General features: G+C 30.9%; 1 protein-coding gene and 1 pseudogene across 1 annotated transcript; both read left to right on the top strand.

Moving 5' to 3' along the window:
- Positions 1-10,036: 10,036 nt before the first annotated feature.
- Positions 10,037-14,329, top strand: LOC114383288 (U-box domain-containing protein 4-like). Its single transcript, XM_028342929.1, has 2 exons — positions 10,037-10,491; positions 13,189-14,329. Exons 1-2 carry the CDS (start codon positions 10,235-10,237, stop codon positions 14,045-14,047), a joined length of 1,116 nt encoding a protein of 371 aa, XP_028198730.1. The 5' UTR covers positions 10,037-10,234; the 3' UTR covers positions 14,048-14,329.
- Positions 14,330-17,145: 2,816 nt separating this feature from the next.
- On the top strand, positions 17,146-20,626 carry LOC114385269 (annotated as a pseudogene).
- Positions 20,627-22,325: the final 1,699 nt, after the last annotated feature.

Below are 22,325 nucleotides of genomic sequence, written 5' to 3'. Positions count from 1 at the left end.
ATGACTATCACATTCATAAGAAAATAAGATGATTATATTCAATCATGCATAAAAATAAAAAAAATTAACGTTGATCATGAGATGCATCTTCATAATTTTGACTACAAAATAGAACCGTACACTGCTTATTAGCAAGTTTCATCTTAATTCTTAAAGCCTGATTAATGTTTTCTAATAACTGTATAAGTCAAGAACTTTAGTTTAGCATCAACAGCGTACAGTGAATAATCCTTTTGCTAACATTCCCTATAATTAAAGCACATAATTAGTAATAGTATAACCCTAATATCTTTTTGTTTTTGAGAAGATAACCGTAATATCCTAATAAACTCAGATTTGAAATCCTTCCATATCTAGTCCAAAGCGAATGAATTTGGATCTTCATAAATTTGAGTTGATTATGAAATATGATATATGACAGTATAGTAGATCCATACTTATAAGATGCACACCAGATTTGGATGTTGCATGTAGTTAATTACATGCATCTAGTTCCATTGGTTGTAGCCTTAAACACGTTTGATATACTTTTTGATTCCATGATTTCTTCAACCCCTCTCGTGCCTTTGAGAACCTAATTGGTAACGAATGTGTTATCTTGATGAGCTATGCATGCACATCAGTATCCGTACAGTTGTTTTATGCTTTACTTTGTCAAAACAAATAATATTATATATCTTGTACATGTAGAGATTCACTCAGTCTAAGTTGCATTTCAATAATTTTATTTTTCCTACTATAGCTTCTGTTATATATTTTGTTTGGAATGAAGTGGGGGACCATGCATTAAGCACGTGTAACTTTTAATAAGGATCACATGGGCAAGGGTAATCACATGCCCAAGCCCACAAAAATCGGTGCCACTATACTATACATTCCAATGAATAATGCTCTAGGAGTTAAAAAAGTCGTTGTGAAATTTAGAATGAACGAATAATTAATTGGTTAATTTATTATTCCTACCATCATATATAATTTCTTCCCTTACTTGGACATAATCATTTCCCATATCCACTAGGACATTCTTATATATAGAGCAATTTGCATTTTCAATGATTGGCTTCATTTAAATTATTTTTGGGGTACAATACAATGATATTAATTTTGTCACAATTAAAAATTTTATGTATTCATTAGAGAAGTTAGGGAAAAAAGAGAAGATTGATGCTTTGTTTTTAGTTAGTCAGAAATAACGAAGATTCATAAAAAAAAAAAGTCAGAAATAACGAAGTTATATGCGACATTAATTGTCCAACCAGTAGCTATCTCTTTTCTTTACTAATTCTGGATCTTTGAATTCATAATATGCTACCCGCATATAATTGCGTTCCTTCAATGGAAATAATATTTCAGTCGAGATTTAATAATTTGTTAAAAAAAGATTAACAAAACCCATATTATAGGAATTAGGACATGTAGGCAACGTGTTATCATAGCGGCAAATTAGATATGGAAATAACTTCAGGTGATCGGTCTATGGCCAAACCTGTATATCTGCATGTTTAAATTAGATCAAATTGTTTGTTAAATAAATCATGTTAAGAGTTAAGACTTTTTGAAATTTAAAAAAATAATCTATATATTTAGTTAAAAGAGTTAGGGTTTGAACCGTTTAATTTAGTTACAGGAGTTATACATACTGTTTAATGAAAAAAAAATATTTTAAGTTTAAGAAGTCAGTTTGTTTAAATAAATACAAATATAATAGTAATTAATGGGTTGAACTTTTATGATAATATTTTGAAATTATTTACTTGTTAATTTTTTTTACAGAACTTGTTAATTTTTTTTACTGCTTGTTAATTTATTTAAAAACTTAAACTTATTGACTTATAAATGCACGCTATTAGTCTATTTAGATATATTTATAATTTGATTTAATAGACTTTATTATGAAATGATTTTTAAAAAATTAAATATATTTCAAAACCAATGTTGTGTTAGCTCAAATGAAATTGACTTTAAATATATTTTAAGGAAGGTTTTAGATTCAAATATTCTGGATGAATTGAACAAAAAAAAAATAGTTGAGACTTAAAGAGAAGAAATTTCATTAAAGATGGATGATTAATTTTTTTTTTTGTAAAAAATAATTTACGAACTCGGTAAATAATTTACATCTATAATGTATAATATAATATAAATAAAAAGATTTTAGAAGAGATTAAACTAAGCCTTCAATTCCAATAAAGCTTAAGTAAACTACTTTCTTTCTGTTGGGCCTAGACCCCTTTGTTTAAAAACAAATCAAGCCTTATATTTTTTATTTTTTTTACAAAACAAATCAAGAATAGTGCAATTTGCCTCATTTCCCCCGCCCCCAGGAGTGTTTATTACTCGTCGCATTCCATTAACTTGACTTTGCCCAGAGTTAATCTTGATATATAATAACTTTTAGTTTTAGAATGACCCAATTAATACTTATATATATATATATATATATATTTCGGTTTGTCTCAATTAAGTCTGTTGTCTTAATTATATCTTTTAAAAGTATAATTTTTAAAATAATTATTTATTAATAAAGCTCTTATATTTAATGGATAATATTTATATAACATGATAATATTGATATTATTTATCTTGAAATAAATATCATAAAATATACTTCAATGATAGTTTATACTTCTTTAACTTTATGATTTTATATATAATGTTTAGATTGATATTTTTTTGTGTGAATCAGGTATCTTTCGATCCAAAGTTAATAATTAATCTCACGAGAACGGATTGATTTCCTTCGGCAGATGTTTAGATTGATATATTACATCAACAAATTAATTATCCTCAGAATAAAACAATTCAATTATCCAACTTAACTCAATCTTATCTCACGTTATTGAATTTTAATTTAATCGATTCAAATTTAACTAAATGTCCAATCAAAATTTCAAATTAGGTTAAAAAAAGTGTCCTAACCCGGACACCAATACCCATAGTTGAACAATAAACTAGTCGAGCAAAGTACCAAAGCCTGGGTCTGCACTCTGCACCATGGAAATAGACTGATAAAAAATCCGTGGAATTAACACTTAAAACACCTGAACAAGAAATTTTAAAAAAAATCTGATTGTTCTTTTTTTAATCTTAATTGCATGTTCTGTAGCAGTTGCACCAGGTGGAGATTTTCGTTGCATGACAAAAGATTACAAATTCTATATTTCGTTGTATGGTCCATCCTAATCTATAACTATATTGTAAAGGAAATTGGATATTTTAGTTTACACATTTTTATATTTATTTTTTCCTTATAATTATATTTATAAGTTATTATTTTATTCCTATAATTATTTTCACAAATTATTCATTAACTTCTATTATATTTTATATTTAAAAAAAACATGAAAGAATAATTAGGCAGGAAATACCTATTTTTCTCTAGAATAATAAAAAAAAAAAACTACTGGAATAAAGAACTTGCCGTTAATATTCACCAAAAAAGTTACGAAATATCTAAATCAACTTAACCTTAGGATCTTAAAAAAAACACTTAACCTTAAGCATTCACATTTGGAACTTAAATTAAATTGAAATTAAATTTAAATAATAATATTTAAAAGAAATAAAATATAACTATGTACAAAATATAAGGCAAGACATACAATATAATTAATAAAAAAATAATTCCTAAAAATATTTTTATTAAAAAATAAAGACTCTAATTTATAATACAGAAATGAAAAAGATAAAATATTAAAAGAACTTGTATCCAAACAAGTCTACATGTAAAAATAAATATGTCTCACGTATCACTGCAACTTTCGGGATGAGCTGAACCACATGAATTATGTGTTGCCAAAAAAGAAAAGAAAAGAACCACATGAACTATGACTTGTCAATCCATAAATTCATACTTAAAATGATCATTGCACAAGCCAATTTAGCTGGGTTTTGATGGCTATATATAGTGATGCATATGTTTACATCTCTTATAAAATTGACTCCTTAGGCTAGGATATGGGTTCAAACTTCAAACTTAAGGAAAAATGACCCTATTCCTATTTTGTTCTATGCATGATTAAGGGGACCGCTTTAAAAAAAATGTGGTCACACGAACGTGAAACAATGGAAGGGTATTGATCCAATATTTATTTGTCGATATAAGCAATCACACAATCGCCAATGGGGGCTGATATTTTTTGGCTTATGAATATGGACCCTCCGTGTAATTTAATATCTCCAGAGAGAAAGAAATAAAAATAAAAATACAAGAGAAATAAAGAAAAGTACAAAGAATCAATCAAATTAGTGTTTGCAATATACATATATAGATGTTGATATCATTCCTCACGAGTAACGTAGAGCACTTATCAACGTGCAAAGTAGAACGCTGCCACTTGGCAAAGAGTAATTAATTGCCTTGTGTAAGGTTGCTTGAACAAAAATTCCACATCTTTTGGCGTTTTATTTAGAAAATATAGTACTCTTGAATAATCCTAGAACCATACATACAAACGGGATATGTCGTAGATCATGACTACTTTTCAAAATTAGCTCAACTATCAACTATGTGAATAAATATTAATTTTTTCACATATCTACTCTTTTATAATTTTTTTAAATAGGTAACTTTTGTGTTTGCACTTTTTCCTCGTGTACTCACTTTAATTACTACTTTTTTAATCAATATAAACACAGTTATATATTTTTCAAACCATTATTTAAATAATATTTGCAAAATATACGAAATTCTTGCTAGTTTTCAATAAATTTTATTAGAATGAATAAACACACACATGTAACCAAAAAAAAAAAAAAGAATAAACACACAGACATAAGATAAAATGTTACCACACTGTGTGACTTCCCCTTAGGCTGATGATGAACCTGTTTAATTTTTTTAATATATTTTTTACCAAAAAAAAGAAAGGAATTCCAATGAACCTGTTTAATTAAATCTGCACCAGGTTAAAAGGCTTATAATTATAAAGATTAGGAATTTCTGTTCTTCACTTGAGGAGGTAGGAGATTAATTAGGACTCGGAAGGGTCAATTTTTTTCTTGGGACTTATTTTTATTATGAAATGTCCTATAACCTATATTTTCCTTGCATTTAGCCGTAGATATGTGTTGAAAATGTTATAATTATAGGGGGGAAAAGTAACTAAACCAAATTCAATTTAAATATAAAAACCACAAATTACGTGGAGCTTGCAATCCCAAGCAAGGGTCCGTCCTGGGTTTTCTTATTTTGGATTTATGTGTTGAAATTTGTTTGATTTGGAAAACGTTTGGCATTACAAAAATAATAATGCTTCTTTGTATGAACGGAGGTGTCAGTCAATTCCGGGTATAAATGGCGATGTGGGCTTGAAGTTTGAGGCTCCAAACTGGGCCCCCAGCCTATTTCACATTTTTTATAGGAATGAAAAATTGGTATTGATACAACAAAAAGAAAAAAATGAAAAAAATAATAATACAGAAATATATGTTAGGATAAACCTTGATCATTTTCTTCGTCTTTAGCCTGATCATTTTCTTTTAATTATATAGAAATATATGTTTGGATAAACCTTTTTATAGATACACCAAAAAAATATAGAAAAAAATAGGATGATAAAATACAGAGAACTTTTTTTTATAAGTTAAAACAAACTTATGTATTTTAATTTTTATAAAAACTATCTCATCTAACATTTTCAAAAAAAGAGGTGATAAGTTGATTTTAATTTATAGAAGAAACATAATTTCTTTTATTTTCTTCTTTGTTATTTTTTAAGTACTTATAAAAGAAGTTTATTCAAGTAAATTTTAAATATTTTATTTCAATTAATATATAAAAATAGATTTTTTGAATTTTTTAAATTAAAAATTAAACCTAATATTAATAGTTTCATTTTTGTATATTATCAGTATAATTTTTTACATAACCCAAGAGCTAAGGACACGTATTAGAAAAAGAGAATATGCTCGAAAGAAAAAGTGAAAGACTCTTTAGAAAAATCACTTAAAGCTCAAGGAAGGAATTTATTTATATATTATTACATGAGTTAATTTTATAAACTACCCCCTTAATTTGCCTTTTTCTTCCCCGTACAATAGCTACCATTAATACTGCAACTATTTATCTTGTTTAAATTATGCATACAAAACGTGTACTCTACGAAAGCTTAAAAAAAATACTTGTACTTTACGAACAAATATATGTCATGTGGCAAAAGTACACAGTAATGTGCCAACAAACGATTCCACATCTAAAACAAAATTCCAACAAACAGTTTTAATTTTATATATTCTCCTCCAACCAGGTAGCTCATCCGTAACTTTTAAGCACATTTTTTTAGATGATAATTGGTGATTTCCCTATTGAACTATGCAACAAAAGGCTATAGTCATCACACCATTAATTAATTCATAGATGCTTCAATTCAAAATTGAGTTAATTAGAAGGTAGTTATTAGTTAAATAATTTAAGACGATGCATATATGACAGTGGGGCTTATGGGGAAGAGTCTTGACAGTGTCAGATTTGGCAACAACCCCATTCGAAAGTTGTTGATTGATTCTGCAGAGATCTCATTTCTTACAATTTTCATTTCTCATGCTCTTGCAAAAAGAAATGGTCACAAAACATTGTATGTTTTGATTAATTTTGTGATACCTATGAGTCTAAAAGCAACCTTAACTCTTTTTTTACAAAGGAAAAAAGAAAGATAAAGGAGATATAAAAATAAAGTTCAAAGCAAAAGAGCTTTTTTTGGCATAGCTTATTGGAAGTTACTTTGAGATAATGCACTTACACGGGCATGAAGTGGAATAATATAAAGTTGTAATACGCTAATATTACGTAGTAGGTAGGGGGAAATGTTATCTATTTCATTAGAGTTTTTTTTCATATTAAAAATTACCGTTCACTTTTAATGAGAATAAAGCCATAAAAACAAAGTGATGAGTAAGGATATGCATTTTTTATTTATCCCAGTGGAATACCAATTACAGTAACTTATTTCAACAAGTCTATTTCAGTTTGTGTTAATTAACTTATCGATAAATGATCACATGATAATTGAAATTTAGCAGATATCAATTAGCTTTATACTTCTTTCGTTTCTAGATATATGACTTTTTTCAAAATTTTGTTTGTTCATTTTTATAAAATTATTTTTTAATTTTTAGATATATTAATTATTTTTTTCTACATATTTTTATTTAATTATTTTCTTTAAATATTAATAAAAAATAATTAAATAAATAGATAAGAAAAAGATAATTTTAGAATGATAATATAATAATTAATATATTTAATATGATTAACTAAATTAATTATTTTTTAAGAAATATGAATTAGTTAAAAATATTTTATAATTAACAACGGAATGAGTAAAAAGAAAACTACATTAACCGAACCATAAAAATTAATCTTTGCCATTTATTTTTACAGCTACAACTAATCATCCACAAATTCCAAATAGTACATAATTGTGGAGTAAAATTAACAGCATCTAACTGAATCAAAGAGAAAATTATTGCAATGACTAACACTTAGATGTAATTATAGCTGAAGCTATAGTCAATTGTACCTAACTGGCAATTAAATCGTCTACCTAGCAATTCTAATCCAACACTCACATCAATAGAAACATTTCTTAATTTCACCCACATTTTATGACCTTAACGGCCTAAAAATACGACATTCAAGTTCACACATGTGGGGGGTATATTGGCCATTAAAAAAATTTCAAAAACTGAAAGTTGGACTCAAAAGGTCTAACAAATTAGCTAATGTAGACTATATGCATTACCATCACGGTGCCAAACATGCAACGACAAAATACAATAAAGAAACAACAACTCCTACAGTTTCTACCGAAACTAACGACTTCAACACATTATTATTAGGACGTATTCATATTATGCATTTTTTAAAATCTAGTGAAAAATTACTTTTAAGGTAAAAATACTTTTGTCAAACCAAGATTTTGACTTTTATTTTTATTCAATGAATCTGTATTGAATCTTGTAATAATTTTAACGGCAAATCAAACGTATTACTAAACGAACTTAACTTGTTACTTTTATTAAAGTCTTCCATTTTAACTAGATTTTTTCTATTTACAAAATTTAAGCCTAAAAACTTTATTTTAGAGCTCAATTCTACTTTCACCAATATTACGTTGAAAACGACTATACATTCTTATGCATATATATAACTATATATACCAGTAATAACTCGCTTTGAACAGTGGCACCGTTCATTAACATGTGCGACGATTAATTATGCGAATCATCGTTATTTGTTGCTATTAGTGTTGAGTCATCAACGTGAAATACAATACCTGACCTAACATGCCTAACTTTTCTTTTAAGACTCAAATAAATACAAGTTTAGGAGAAAAGAATGTTCTTTATTTCAATGACTAATAATTATTAATGGTATTAACTAATAAGATAAAATAACTTACAAAATCTATTAAATTTAATTCTTACTGGTAATACACCAGACGATCTGAAACGATAAGCTTCCTTTTTTTAAACTAAAGAAGAACGACAGGTGTTAAAGCAGAAATTTAAGAATATATTTTTGGTAAAAGCTTAAAGTGTTTTGCACGTTATTGAACAAAAGCAATTTTTGCTTAAACGTTTTTTATACATACATCCATTTGAAGAATGAATTTAATTTAATTAGAATATATTCAAAATACAAGAGTATTTTATACTATCATTTTGAAAAGTGAATATAATTGTCATGTGTAATACAACGGCTAATAAAGCAAAAGGAGAGCGTGACTTAATGGGATCATAATCACTTTCAATTTTTTTTTTTGTTAAATTTATTTGAATTTGTATACAAACAATTTCGTACGCCTTAAAATATATATAAAAATACTTTATCCATCTAATCAATATTTTTATATTCAACACAGTTATGTATTTTTATTAATTATATATTAAATTTATTGTATAAGCTATGTAGAGAAAAAAATTAATTTTTCTTTATTCAGTCATTTTTTTTTAGTAAATTACACCAACCCACATCATAAGATTTTTAGAGATATAGCACAAAGCTCTCCTATTTTTCTTTTAAACATTTAGAACAATATCCCTTAAAGTGATACATGATATAATGTTTTTCAAATAATTAAGATTGCGACCTTCTTGGACGAACAAAACCTCCTCATTGTATAACTAGTGTGTTGTTCATGGTGGGAGGTATTGCAATCGTTACAGAAGGTGATGATGGTGTTATTTTGGTGGGGGAAGTGTTTCAAGCACGATCACCGCAGGGTCTGTCGCAATGCCAACAAGGCTCTCGACTCGTTGATGAAAGTCCTTGAGCGTGACTCTACAATAACCGTGGTGGACGTCGACCTCATTTATTAGGAGAAGGGTCTAGAAGGAAATTCAAAAAACTTCATTTTTGATAGTTTTGCACCTCATGTTTCACTTTTGTATGAGAATCAACAACGAAAACCAGAAGGTTAAAAAATTGCAACACAGATTAAAATGACATGTTTTAATCTAGACGTGTTAAAAGAGAAAGTTATTTCAACAATAAGGGCCAAAATGACAATTATACCTACTTTTGGTTATTCACTAGTTAAATTATGTTTTTAATCTCTCAAAATTGGAGGGTTTTTTTTTTTTTTCTAGTTCTCTAACTTAAAATTTACATTTTGTTAATCCATCAAACTCGTGAAATATATTTTTAGTTTTTCTTGATTTTTTACGATTTAAATGCATGATTTGTAATAGTTTTTCTTTTACCACAAGAGGGATTAAAGGAAACATTTAGTGAATTTAAGATACTAAAAAATATAACTTTTAATTTGAAAGACTAAAAAGCACAAACTTTGAAAGACTAAAAAAACATATTGAAACCTGCATATCATAAGTGAGTTTCAATTTTTATGCAATAAATTTTAATTCATAATTTTATTATTTCTAACCAACAATAAAAGAATATATTAACGTACATAAAATCAAAAAGTAAATCCAAATCAACACATGTAACTTATTATCGCACTAAACTGTCTATAAGCTTTTATTGTCAAATCTTACTTGAACGCTAACTAAGAGTGTTTGACTGGTTTGGCAGGGAATTTTGAATCAGAAAATGTTAGTTTAAAGTTCGGCAATTGAAACGAACGAAAGAAACTGTCTCAACCAACAACTACCCTTTCTCTTTCTCTCTCTAAATATCTCTATATATAAACACTGTGTTGTGAGTTATAACTACTGTTGCTTGCTTAAACCAATTTCTCTCTCTCTCTCTGTTTGTGTGATTAATTAACTTATGGACGGTTTTCCACCGGAGGCGGAGGCAACGGCGGTGGCCGTACGGCGGGCGTTGGAGCTTCTGCAGCTGAACGACCCCGTTTTGAGGGTCCAAGCGGCGAGGGACATCCGGCGCCTCACCAAGACCTCGCAGCGGTGCCGCCGCCAGCTCCGGCAAGCCGTGGCGCCACTCGTGTCCATGCTCCGAGTCGACTCGCCCGAGTTCCACGAACCTGCGCTTCTCGCTCTGCTTAACCTCGCCGTACAAGACGAAACGTACGTACCTCTTCTATTCTTCCATCTTAATCTTAATTACTGGAATCAACACCTTTTTCTCAAATTGTAATTTTGGAACCAAAAAGAAAAAAATATTTATTTTGTCTCAGAATATATAAATATTAAATGGTTATACCGTAATAGTAATTGTTGCTGTACTATTTTATTTAATTTGGTGAAGAGTGTTTGTTATAATAATTTGTGACTCCGTGAATACTATTTACGGTATCAGAGTCCTGAGATATTCCTCCGAGGAATCCTCCTCTGAGTTTGTGCGAATAATTTTGGTTTCTTTATTATATTATTTTTCTTGCAATTACTCAATCTGTGTGGATGGTGTGAAACATATGGGATTCACGGAATTGTCAACTTGGGAATAGAATAAGAGGTATGCCATAAATATTTTCAATTTGGAGAACAAACAAATACATGGTACACCAATGAGGACTATTTTATTCCTAGATATTTAGAAGAGATTATGAAAGTTTGAAAAAATAGTTCATTTCATAAGTTTTTCTTAATTTTTTTGGTTTAACTTATTAAAACAAACTAGATTTAGATTATTCAATAAGTTCTGAAATTAAATTTATGATATAAACCTTGATAGTAAAATGTTATTAAATAATTGATTGATTAAGTTGTTTATTGAAACACATTTTTAGTCTTTCATTTTTCTATTTACATCCCATTTATAAGAAAACAAAAAAATTTAGGCGGAATTTTTTTAGTCATAGTAAGATATACCATATATTTTTTAGGATTTAGGGAAGAAAGATGGGGTTGAATGAATTTTTCACGATTGGTATTCCCATTTAGGTAGGTCAGAAAGAAAGAATAAAAAAAACAATTTTTCATGGTTTAGAAGTGGAATGCAAAAGTTGGTTGGTTGAATTGATGAAAAATTCCGAAGAAGAAAAGAGAAAATTCCTGGCGAAGATTGACTATTTGCTTGTCATATTTTTCAATTTTAATGTTTTTCACTTTTTTATACTGTGCCACATGTAATGATTGGATATCGATTTATATCATGGTTTCTTATAGATACAATGCGTGCATAAACAGGTTAACAAGAAATAATTGGATGCTTTAACAGTAGAATCTTATCCAATTGGAGGGTGGTTTTTGTTTGGTACATATGGTGGCTCTTTACCGTTTTAACGTTTTAGGCTTGTCTTCTTTAAATGAAGTTAACCTGATATCATTTGTTGGCGAAATACTATTAGCTAGATAAAAGGTGGAGCCTGCAAGAAGTGCCCTGGTTTTAAATCAGTATAAATTTGTCAACGGGAAATAGTAAACAGACTTCAAAAAAATGAGCCATAATTTAGATGTGGTTTATTATTTCTTAGTTTTAAAACAAATTTTCTATAAAATTATTAAATGATAAAGTAAAAACATTTTTTATAATTATAGAAAGAAACATATTAACTAAAAATTGAAAAACTAGCTAACTATCAACCTAAACACTTAAAACCAATAAATGGAAGAATTCTGGCTATTGTTTTCCTATTTAACTTTCCTTTTACGCTTGATTATATATAAGTAAATTGTGTCATCTTGTTTTAATATTTATTGTTGGAGATGGTTTATGTCCCTTCATTCAATGCGGTATTCAATCACCGAATGGCTTTTTTTCAACTTTCGTACTCTTCGCATTAAGGCTATGCTTGTGGTTGTAGGTGGAATGGAAAATAAAGATGAAAAAATGGATATAAAAAGATAAAATAAAATGTTTTGATTTTACTTATTATTGCCTAGTGAAATCATTTTCATGTCTCACTTTCAAGATGTACGAGTGGCCAACATTTTATGGCGGGTGTAAAAATCATTTAAGCTCCACCTTTATTTTTTTTCTTCCCTACCATTTTTGTTCTATCATTAACTTTGAAGTGATTTTCAATTTAAAATTTCCACTTCTCGATTTTCCATGTAGTGAAAAAGCATAAAAATTTCTAGTTTTTGGTTGTGTTTTGATTCCTAATTACCTTTTATATTAAATGCTTTTGAGAAGAGAAGACCACACTTTAATATGTCTTCTACATTCAAATTTCCCTTCTCTCTCTTTTTTGGGTCCCTGGGGTGGGTAGCATATTTTGAGTGTTATATTTTATCTAATAACTGATAGATTGTCGGGTCCATAAATGAGCTATAATCATAGAAAATTTCTGCTATATTCGACTTCAGGAAGAAATAAATTTATCACAAACCCACTAATTCGGCCTAATGGTTCAGTCTTAGCTTTAAACATCATTATCCTCATTGTACACACACACAAATTATAACATACTCTAGCCATCATCATTAGTGTGTAAATCAGGGGATCTAATGTTAATCTGGTTTAAATATCTGGTCTGGGAATTGTTTCCCCTTTGTAGCTTGGCATTAATCTTGCATCTGGGGCCTGTTTGAGTATGTCAGCTTAGGATTGAAGATCACCAGATAGTGTCTTTTATTAGAAAATGTAATCTAATGAAAAAGAATCAATTCAGGATTATGATTGTTTTTCTCGGTCTTTCTGGCAGTTAAGCATGCATTAAATATTGGCCTGCCTGATATATTTTGTATCCTGTTCTCTTTATAACAAGTACCAGTCACTTAGTCTTCCTTTATCAAATGGTTCATATTCAATGATGTTTAACTTTCTGCTATGTAATTTCTATGGCTTGAACGTAATTCATTCTTGTTGTTATCAAGCAGGAATAAAATTAGCATTGTGGAAGCTGGTGCATTAGAGCCAATAATTAGTTTCCTCAAGTCACAAAATCCAAATATGCAGGAGTATGCAACTGCATCTTTGCTCACTCTATCTGCCTCTCCAACCAACAAGCCAATCATTAGTGCTTGTGGCACCATTCCTCTTCTTGTGAATATTCTAAGAGATGGAAGCCCTCAAGCTAAAGTTGATGCTGTGACGGCTCTGTCCAATTTATCAACAACACAACCTGAAAACCTCAGCATCATTCTCCAAACAAATGCAATGCCTTTAATTGTTAGCCTTCTCAAAACCTGTAGAAAATCCTCAAAAATAGCTGAAAAATGTTCTGCTTTGATAGAATCCTTGGTAGGTTATGAGGAGGGGAGAACTTCCTTAACATCTGAAGAAGGTGGAGTTCTTGCAGTTGTGGAAGTTCTTGAAAATGGTACTCCCCAAAGTAGGGAACATGCTGTTGGAGCACTGCTGACAATGTGCCAAAGTGATAGATGTAAATATAGGGAACCAATTCTTAGAGAAGGTGTTATTCCGGGACTTCTTGAGCTTACAGTTCAAGGAACCCCCAAGTCTCAGCCAAAGGCACGTACCCTTTTGCAGTTACTAAGAGAGTCTCCATATTCAAGACCTGAAGCTGAACCTGACACTCTTGAGAACATAGTGTGTGACATCATATCACAGATTGATGGGGATGATCAATCTGGTAAAGCAAAGAAGATGCTAGCTGAGATGGTCCAAGTCAGCATGGAGCAGAGTTTGAGACATTTACAGCAAAGGGCTCTTGTATGTACCCCTAGTGAAATGCCTATTGCAAGTTGTGCTTCTGAAGTTTCTTCAAAATATTAGTTGGGGCTCTTCTTAATTTGTATCTTTTCACCCTTTTTCTCTCTACTCTTTTTCTTTCCAGTTGGAACTAGCAACATAAATTTTCTGTAACATATAAAGAGAAAAGAAAACTGAAAAAGAAAATAACAGTAAAAAAATGCCAGTCCAGGCCATCGTGAAGGTATCGAGTGACTGGTAATTGTCAATAAAAATGATGTTGTGTGATGATAAGAGCATGGTTTTTCTAGTTGATTTGTAAAGGAACTGTTGTATAAAATAATTTGCAGAAGTAGTTAAGCATCTTATCAAATCTTCTTCCTCCTCTGTGCAATTGCGTAGTAAGAAAGAACTTCTACATGGTAGATCCTGATAGGACTCTTTTCTTTATTAAGTTTGGTATTGTAGACATCAGAGGACTCTTCAATGCTACTTTTTAATTATCTGTGCAAGAATTTTCTATTTTCGTGACAAATAATGCGGTACCTTTTTTGAAACAAATTTAATGTTGATGTTGATGGAGTGAGGTTTGGGTGTTTGACTATTCAATCGAATCATTTACAATAATTTTTGGAAAGGCTTAAATTTTTTGACGATGGATAACAATTCAATCATTACACATATCAACATACAAATGATATAACATTATTGCGATTGCTTAGGTAATTTTTAATAGTAATTTTTGAAATGAGATTTTAACTTCAAGATTTTCTTTAAGATTTATTATTAGAGTTGATAGTGAGATCTTCACGTAAAAAAATGATTCTTTCATAAAAATTATCAAGATCCGTATTTTGTATTGTTTTTCAAAAAAAAAAATATCTCTCTACCTTGCATAGACACCTGGATAGCAATTCCAATAGAAACTCTTTAAATTAATACTCAGTAAATTAATAAATTTTTTAAATAATAAATTTGTTTGGTCCTGACTTGGGTCAATATAAAAAATTGAAAAACTCGATAAAATAATAAGATAATAATTTTTCGTGTGATCCCTTTATAATTTTCGATCCCAAGAAAATCATAAATTAATAATTCATAGAAACTAAAAAAATATATTACACTCTGTTAAAATATGATTAGTTGTCTGTTTTCCTTTAAAGTTGAAGTCTTGTAAGATATGGTTTGAATACTCTAACACATTTATGTGCCAAACTTGCTTAAGAATACATTGAATACATTTCTCTTATTTACATTTACTGTACTTCAAAAGTCATTATTGATTTTCAATGCATATGAACACAATAGTTACTAATTTACCTTGAGTCCCAAGGTTCGCTGGAACGTAATTCTAAGAGGTATAGACTAATTTGCTTTTTTGTTTAATATGTATTTAAATTAATAATTATTAATTTATCAATAAATTAATAACTCTCTAAATTAATAAATTTCTTCGATCCTGACATTATTAATTTATAGAGTTTTAACTGTATCATGAAAGAAAAAAAAATCAAAAGAAAGAGGGGAGGAAATGAACACAACCAATAAAAATAAATTTTTTTTTTAAGAAAAAAAGACATATTTAGGTTGATGAGCACCAAATATGTCTTCGCCAAGGGTGGGATTCCTAACCGATGGAGGTGAGGGTAGGGATTCCTATAATATCATAATAGAAAAATGTTTTTCCCTCACACAAAAGTAAATTATGAATTCTATTAAAAACTTTATTGAAGTGAAATTTTGTTAGAATTCTTTAATTTAATATGATATTATAGGATCCGCAAAAATAAGCGAAGAATCCATTCAAGAGCCTTAGCATTGGTGATGCACTAATTATCGAAGAGAAACCACGTAGACTGAACGCTACATATTTCGTTATAGTGCTTACTATAGAAATTGAGTTTTTCTTTCATAGAATCCGTTAGTATTTTAAGGGAATAGAAAGATGTTAGACGTGGGTTTAGTTAGAAAAGGTAGTAAATGATTTATGAAGAGAAACAGTATAATGACCGTGTAGCAAATTGTTAGTGGAATATAGATACAGAGGAGTAGCAGAGGAGTTTTTGAACAATAGTAATACAATTGTATTGCTTTCACTAGCATAAGACAATGTGGTACTCTTTACATATTTATAGAGTTTCTGCACCGCCTATAGTGGGACAATTTACAAATATTTAATATTTAGTTCAATCTAGAACTATCCAATAAGGCAATAACTGAATTCTCATCATGAATGAGGGGTGGCATTTTGAAGAGAAACGAAGAATAATAAGCGTAACCATTATTTGACACTCGTGCACTCCAACAATAGCTAGGGACAATTTAGTGCATGAATGTTTGGTTTTTCAATTGAGATCCAAATTTAGTGTAAAATTACATCAAAGACAACGCAAAATCATTTACTAGTTCATGATCATTAGTGCGTGTTTGTTTACACGTCTTTGATCTACGTTCGCTCTTAAATTTGCGTAAAAAATTGGGAGAAATCACATAATCTTCGTGAGGATACTCTTAGACATCTAAGGAAAAAAATATAGAAGATCCACTTAAAATTCACACCGAGTTTGCCTTGATAAGCTGAGTGATATGATAGCGAAGGTTTGGAAAGTGATCAACTTAGTTCAATTTGAAAATTTATTAATTGTAAAATTTCGTGTTAGCAGCACTGCGTTTTAAATTCCAAAATTGATATTTATCCTAGTTTATCTCAAGTAGGACTTTTTTTTTTATGTCAAGGAAGGTTTGTTTTCAACATAAATAAATTTAATTGTAATATTAATTTTTATTGAAATATTTACTTGCATTAAAAACTGAAAAAATGGTTTTCTAATCCTATAACAAACAAGAACTAAAGTTTTGGCTATATCAATTTAGATGTATCGTTTTCATTGTGTATCCGAAACAAATTCCCTAGTGGTTATTATCTTTAAAGTAGAATGTATCTATAAATCTATTTTCAGTTATAGTATTACGAATTTGCCAGAATTTTGTTGGTTATTTAAAACTTAAAACAATAAAAAAAAATAAAGTTGATAATATATAATTTGTCAAAAATCACAGAATGACCTTTGTATATATAACTTGGCTCAATCATTCTTTTGGTAACAAACAGCAGTTCAAAATCTCCAAGTGAGATAGTGTTTATCTCATAAACTGCACGCCAGTCTGACACATTAACAGCAATGGCCGCCAAATCTGAAGGCATCCAAGAAGAAATGCCAAGTATGGAAGAGGGTGTTTCTTCCCCTAGCCCTTCCAGAACCTGTAACGTATCACATAACTGTTGTTCAAACCATGTTGTAGCCCTCGCACAGAAGGTCAGTGACCATGATCACTTGCATGTTTTGATCACTTGCATGTTTGGTTTTCAGGTAAAAAAATATTTTTGAGGTAATTTTGTCAAAGGATTAGAATTTTTTTTATTTGTGTCTTCATTTTACTTTTATTATTATATTTACGTTAAAATACATCCACAATATTTCTAACTTCGATGGATACACTAATTAATTAACAATTGCACATACACAAGTAAACAATACTTTTATAGGAGTGAAATAAAATGAGGGTGCAATATTTTCTTTCTCTCTTTGGATTGTGACTAGGTTTTCGCAGAAGTTATTGGTACATATTTTGTGGTATTTGCCGGTTGTGGCTCTGTGGCAGTGAATAAGATCTATGGCTCAGTCACATTTCCAGGGGTTTGTGTCACATGGGGGCTGATTGTAATGGTCATGATTTACTCTCTTCGTCATATCTCTGGAGCTCACTTCAATCCTGCAGTCACCATTACTTTGGCCATCTTTCGCCGCTTCTCATATAAACAGGTAACTTTCTTTTGTTAATCGTTTTGGATTTTGGGAAAGACCATACTTAGACACAATTCTTTGTGTGCTTTTTAGTCATGTTCTTTTAACTAAAATAAGAGTTCTCCCTCTTTATACTTTATAGTAAAGGTCAACATTTAAACCCTACATCGAGTAATCCTGAATAGTGTCCAACAGTATCCAACAAATTTCAAACATTGAGAGAGTGTTTAATGGGGTGTGTTAACTCTAGCATTTTTCTTGTCCTGAATAGTGGACATAAAAATTACTTAAATAATTGTACCTAAATTATTAACAAGATGTTGGTTCGAATAGAACTGCATCTGAATTCTTTAAGAGTATAAGTTTTATGGATAAGATAAAAAATATCTGGAGAGGATATCTCATTAAATAACATACACAATTATATAGGTAGGTTCTTCTGCAGAAATTAATTGTCCACAAAATCGATAAATTCTTTTGATGCCAATAACATAAACATGTATGTTTTAAATAGAATTGCCTAAAAAAAAAAAGATACGTGTAGGAAACCAAATAAATAAACCACGAATGCTCCCTTGAGTGCGCACTATTAAGGAGCATCTCATATTACTCATGTCCTGGTGACTACACTCTACAACATTTAAGACTACACTCATCTTTTCTGGTCAGTCTCTCCTTATGTAGCACTTACGGAGATATTGACAAGTAACTCTAATACCAATTGATAAACGCTTAAAAACTTGGGGAACAAAGAATTAAACCACTTAAATACTCCATCGAACATCTTGTACTACTTCCCTGTTCCTATTAGTCTTCACCTATTTTGTTACAAATTACTAAGAAAGAACAAGTAAAAACTCAACTGCTTATAAAAAAACCAAGAGTCATAGATGAAAACCAGGAAAGGAAATTAAACCGGGGTGTTTATAGATGTGAGTCTGCACGGCCGGTTTAAATTTCTGATGGAGCTGTAAATTTCAAAGAAAAAAAAAGGATTAATCTTGATATGCTTTAATTTTTAGAATCATATGCAAGCAATAAGTTATAATGATTAAATTTGATGGTCCTTTGGCTTTGAGATTGGGTCTTAGTGTGTTGCTATGATGAGTTTTGTGCATGTAGGTGCCACTCTACATTTTTGCTCAGTTGCTGGGGTCGATCCTTGCTAGTGGCACATTAGCCCTAATGTTGGATGTAACGCCTAAAGCTTATTTTGGAACGGTACCAGTTGGATCCAATGGCCAGTCTTTAGTTGCTGAAGTCATCATCACTTTTCTTTTGATGTTTGTTATATCTGCTGTTTCTACAGATGACAAAGCGGTTTGCACTTGTATCTATGATATATATAAGTCTTTAACAAATGGTTTTCACTTTCTGTAATGATTTCTTGTGAGTCCAAGATTCTAATATTAAGCATTCTATGCTTGGCTTGATAAATTCACAGGTGGGTGACTTTGCAGGAGTTGCAGTTGGGATGACTATAATGTTGAATGTCTTCATTGCCGGGTAATTAGTTATTGGTTGACAGGTTTTTAATATTGATTTTAGGCATGACTAATAAAGATAAAACTTAGTTTTTAAGTGTCTTGTTCTTCTTGTTGTCTCTAATAAGAATTGGAGTTTTATTTCCATAATATAAAGGTGCTTATAATTATTTTTTTATAAAAAAAGCTATACAACATTTAAAATAATTTGTTAGTGTCATCTAATATCACAAATTATTGTGTATAAAAATTTTATTATCTTTTACAATAATTATTCTAAGAGTGATATCAATAATGTTCTTTCATTAGTTCACAAAATTTTACATAACTATTAAATTCAAAGGATTAACATAGTAAAATATTGCAGGTCAAGACTATGGTGGTGGACAAACTTTTTAAGTGGTTCATGATGAACCAATTTTATCAACGGTTAGATTCATCCGATTTATATGGTTGCAATTTACACTACTCACCCTAGATGTACTTGTCCTCCCTCCCAGCAACCTTCCGGCCACCGTTTGCCCTCGTCGGAGGCAATTTCTCACGGCTGGCATTTTTTTTCTTTCCTTACCACCATTGTTTCTTCCTTTCCCCAACAATCCCTCGCTGTTGATCGCCATCTCTTTCACAAAATACACTGACGAGATCCAATAGCCGCTGGAGAGGGTTTCGATCTCGCCGAGGAAGTTGATGGTGGAGACATCCTTGCCGTAAATGGTGGTTGCGAAAACAAGGCCGTTTGAGGTGGTGCTAATGAGAATAGCGAGTGGGAGAAGGAGAGAGTAAACGGTGCCGGTGGAGGATTGAGAGAGAAAGGAATGGGAAGAAAGATCCAGTGTGGAGGGTGTAGAGTGCAACTGTAAAAGTCAGATGAATCCTACGGTTAATAAAATTCGTTCACTATGAGTCACTTACGAAGCTTGTCCACCGTAGCCTTTGCCAATATTGCATTATAAATTATTGAGGTGAAACTTTAATTATGATGGAACAACAATGCTAAAAATACTTAAGTTTAAGTAACTGCACATAAGGTTTGTCCTTCTAAGAATAGTTGGAGAGTCTGATATTCTTATTAAAATTGAAATTGGTTTTGCAATTGCATGCAGGCCTGTATCAGGGGCTTCCATGAACCCTGCAAGAAGTATTGGTCCGGCACTTATCAAACATGTTTACCAAGGGTTATGGATATACGTAGTTGGTCCAATTGTTGGATCCATAGCTGGAGCACTTGCCTATAATTTTCTTAGATCCCCATACAAGCCACCATCAGAATAAACCACATGGCTGGCTTTCTTGAAGAGCAGTGAATAAACCACATGCTGTCTAATAATGTACCCAGTGCCAAAAAACTCCTCGCTATATGAAGATATAAATGAAGGTCATTGTTCGCAAATTTATCCTTACATATGCAAAGGTTCAATTTATTATAATGATAGCCAAATTTATCAACCTCGTGAAAAAGGGTTTATGCTTCTCAAAATGTGATTAAAAACTAAACTTATACAGCGACTACTTTACCATCATGTGATGGCCTTATCTGAACTAAACTATTATAAGACTGAAAAGCAATGAGCATCACATAATAAGAACTAAATTTTTTTACATCAAATGTTAATATTGAATTGTTCAGCATTGCACATTGGAATCAGTTCACCAACAAGTTTACCAGGAAAGACAAAAAGCAATGGAAATTAAAATAAAATGAAGATGATGTACCTAAAAATAAAATAATTGAAGATGAATAAATAGACAAAGTTTGAACAAGAGAAATCAAACAATGAAACTGCTTTTTGGTGGAGGGCAGGCTAAACACTTAATTCATGAAGTCATCACCCAAATAACATCGTGACTGACAGTGCTCCCAAACCAGCAAAAACCAGCAACCCCACAACTCTGTTTTGAGCAGCAGAGTAATAGTATGCATATCCATCCCCCGGCACACCGGTTACATATATGAACCTTGGTGGCGGTGGTGTTGGAGGTGGCCGTGATGGTGGTGGTGGTGGTGGCCGTGATGGAGGTGGTGGTGGCGGTAGTGGCGATGAATCATCACAACTCTCTGGTGGGGTTGGAGAGGAAATCTCTGGAAGGAATAGTGGTGGCGGGGAAGCTGGAGGCGGAGGAGGAGGCGATAGAAGTTGCTCATCACAGGGGTTTCCACAAGGACATGATCCACATTTGATTTCAGTGTGTGTTGGCTGTGAAACCAGTGATTGGTCTAATTTGCTAGAAAATGTGTTGGCCTCAACCGGTGATGAAATTGTAATGCAGAAAAGAAGCAGCACTATTGTGAGTTTTTGTGTAGTCCAACTCTTTGTTGTAGACACCATTGTGTGAGTTGTAGGTACTTGGAATTTGATTCCTTCTGAGGCAAGGTATATAAATAAGAGCTTGTATGTGAAGTAGGGTGTGATGCTCTTGGCTTGTTTACGTTTATTGCACGTATAGTATGCCAAAGCAAAGGTCACCTATTAGGTTAACATTGGCATTTTAAAAAAAAAAGTAAATGGAAAGTATATCTAATTAGTTCACTTGGGAGATGTTTGTGTATTTTTTTTAATAGTAACTTGTAAGTGGCTGTAACTCATAACTGTGTGAGCAATAAGAATGTAAATTTTGTTTGAGTTTGTTTGTGGTGACTGGTGAGTTTAGTGAGAAACCTGAGGTTCTAAAGAAGGGTTAATTCTGCGGAATTTGCTACAATGGTCCCATGATTGTGTGATCACGGATGATCTTAAAAAAGCGAAAGAAATTGGATAAATATAATTTCTTGTAAGCATATTCTTACCTTTTGCATGAAGTATATGGTGACGAGACATTAATTACAAGACAAAGTTCTCTCCCTCATTCTCTGCCCCCACCAACTTATGTTATTTAACTTCCATGACTATTGCAAGGTGTTCACAAGTCTAAGTGTTCAGTTTCTTGCCCATTGGACAATCTATTAAAGGAAAATAATGAGGCAATATATAACTATATTAGTAATTAGTTATTGTTTGTACCAGTCAATAATCAGTTCTCCTTAATGTAGCAGAGAAAGTAAACACAATTAGATTGCAAAGCTTAATTGTT

This window comes from Glycine soja, chromosome 14, assembly GCF_004193775.1.
Source record: "Glycine soja cultivar W05 chromosome 14, ASM419377v2, whole genome shotgun sequence".
NCBI lineage: Eukaryota > Viridiplantae > Streptophyta > Magnoliopsida > Fabales > Fabaceae > Glycine > Glycine soja.
Note: the sequence above shows the minus strand (reverse complement) of the source record. Positions and strands in the feature narration are given on the sequence as shown.

What these genes read in the sequence shown, in the direction of transcription:
- LOC114383288 (XM_028342929.1), top strand. Translation starts at nt 10,235, where the DNA reads ATGGACGGTTTTCCACCGGAGGCGGAGGCAACGGCGGTGGCCGTACGG. An exon ending in CTCGCCGTACAAGACGAAAC is followed by an intron (nt 10,492 to 13,188) that starts GTACGTACCTCT and finishes GTTATCAAGCAG; the next exon opens with GAATAAAATTAGCATTGTGG.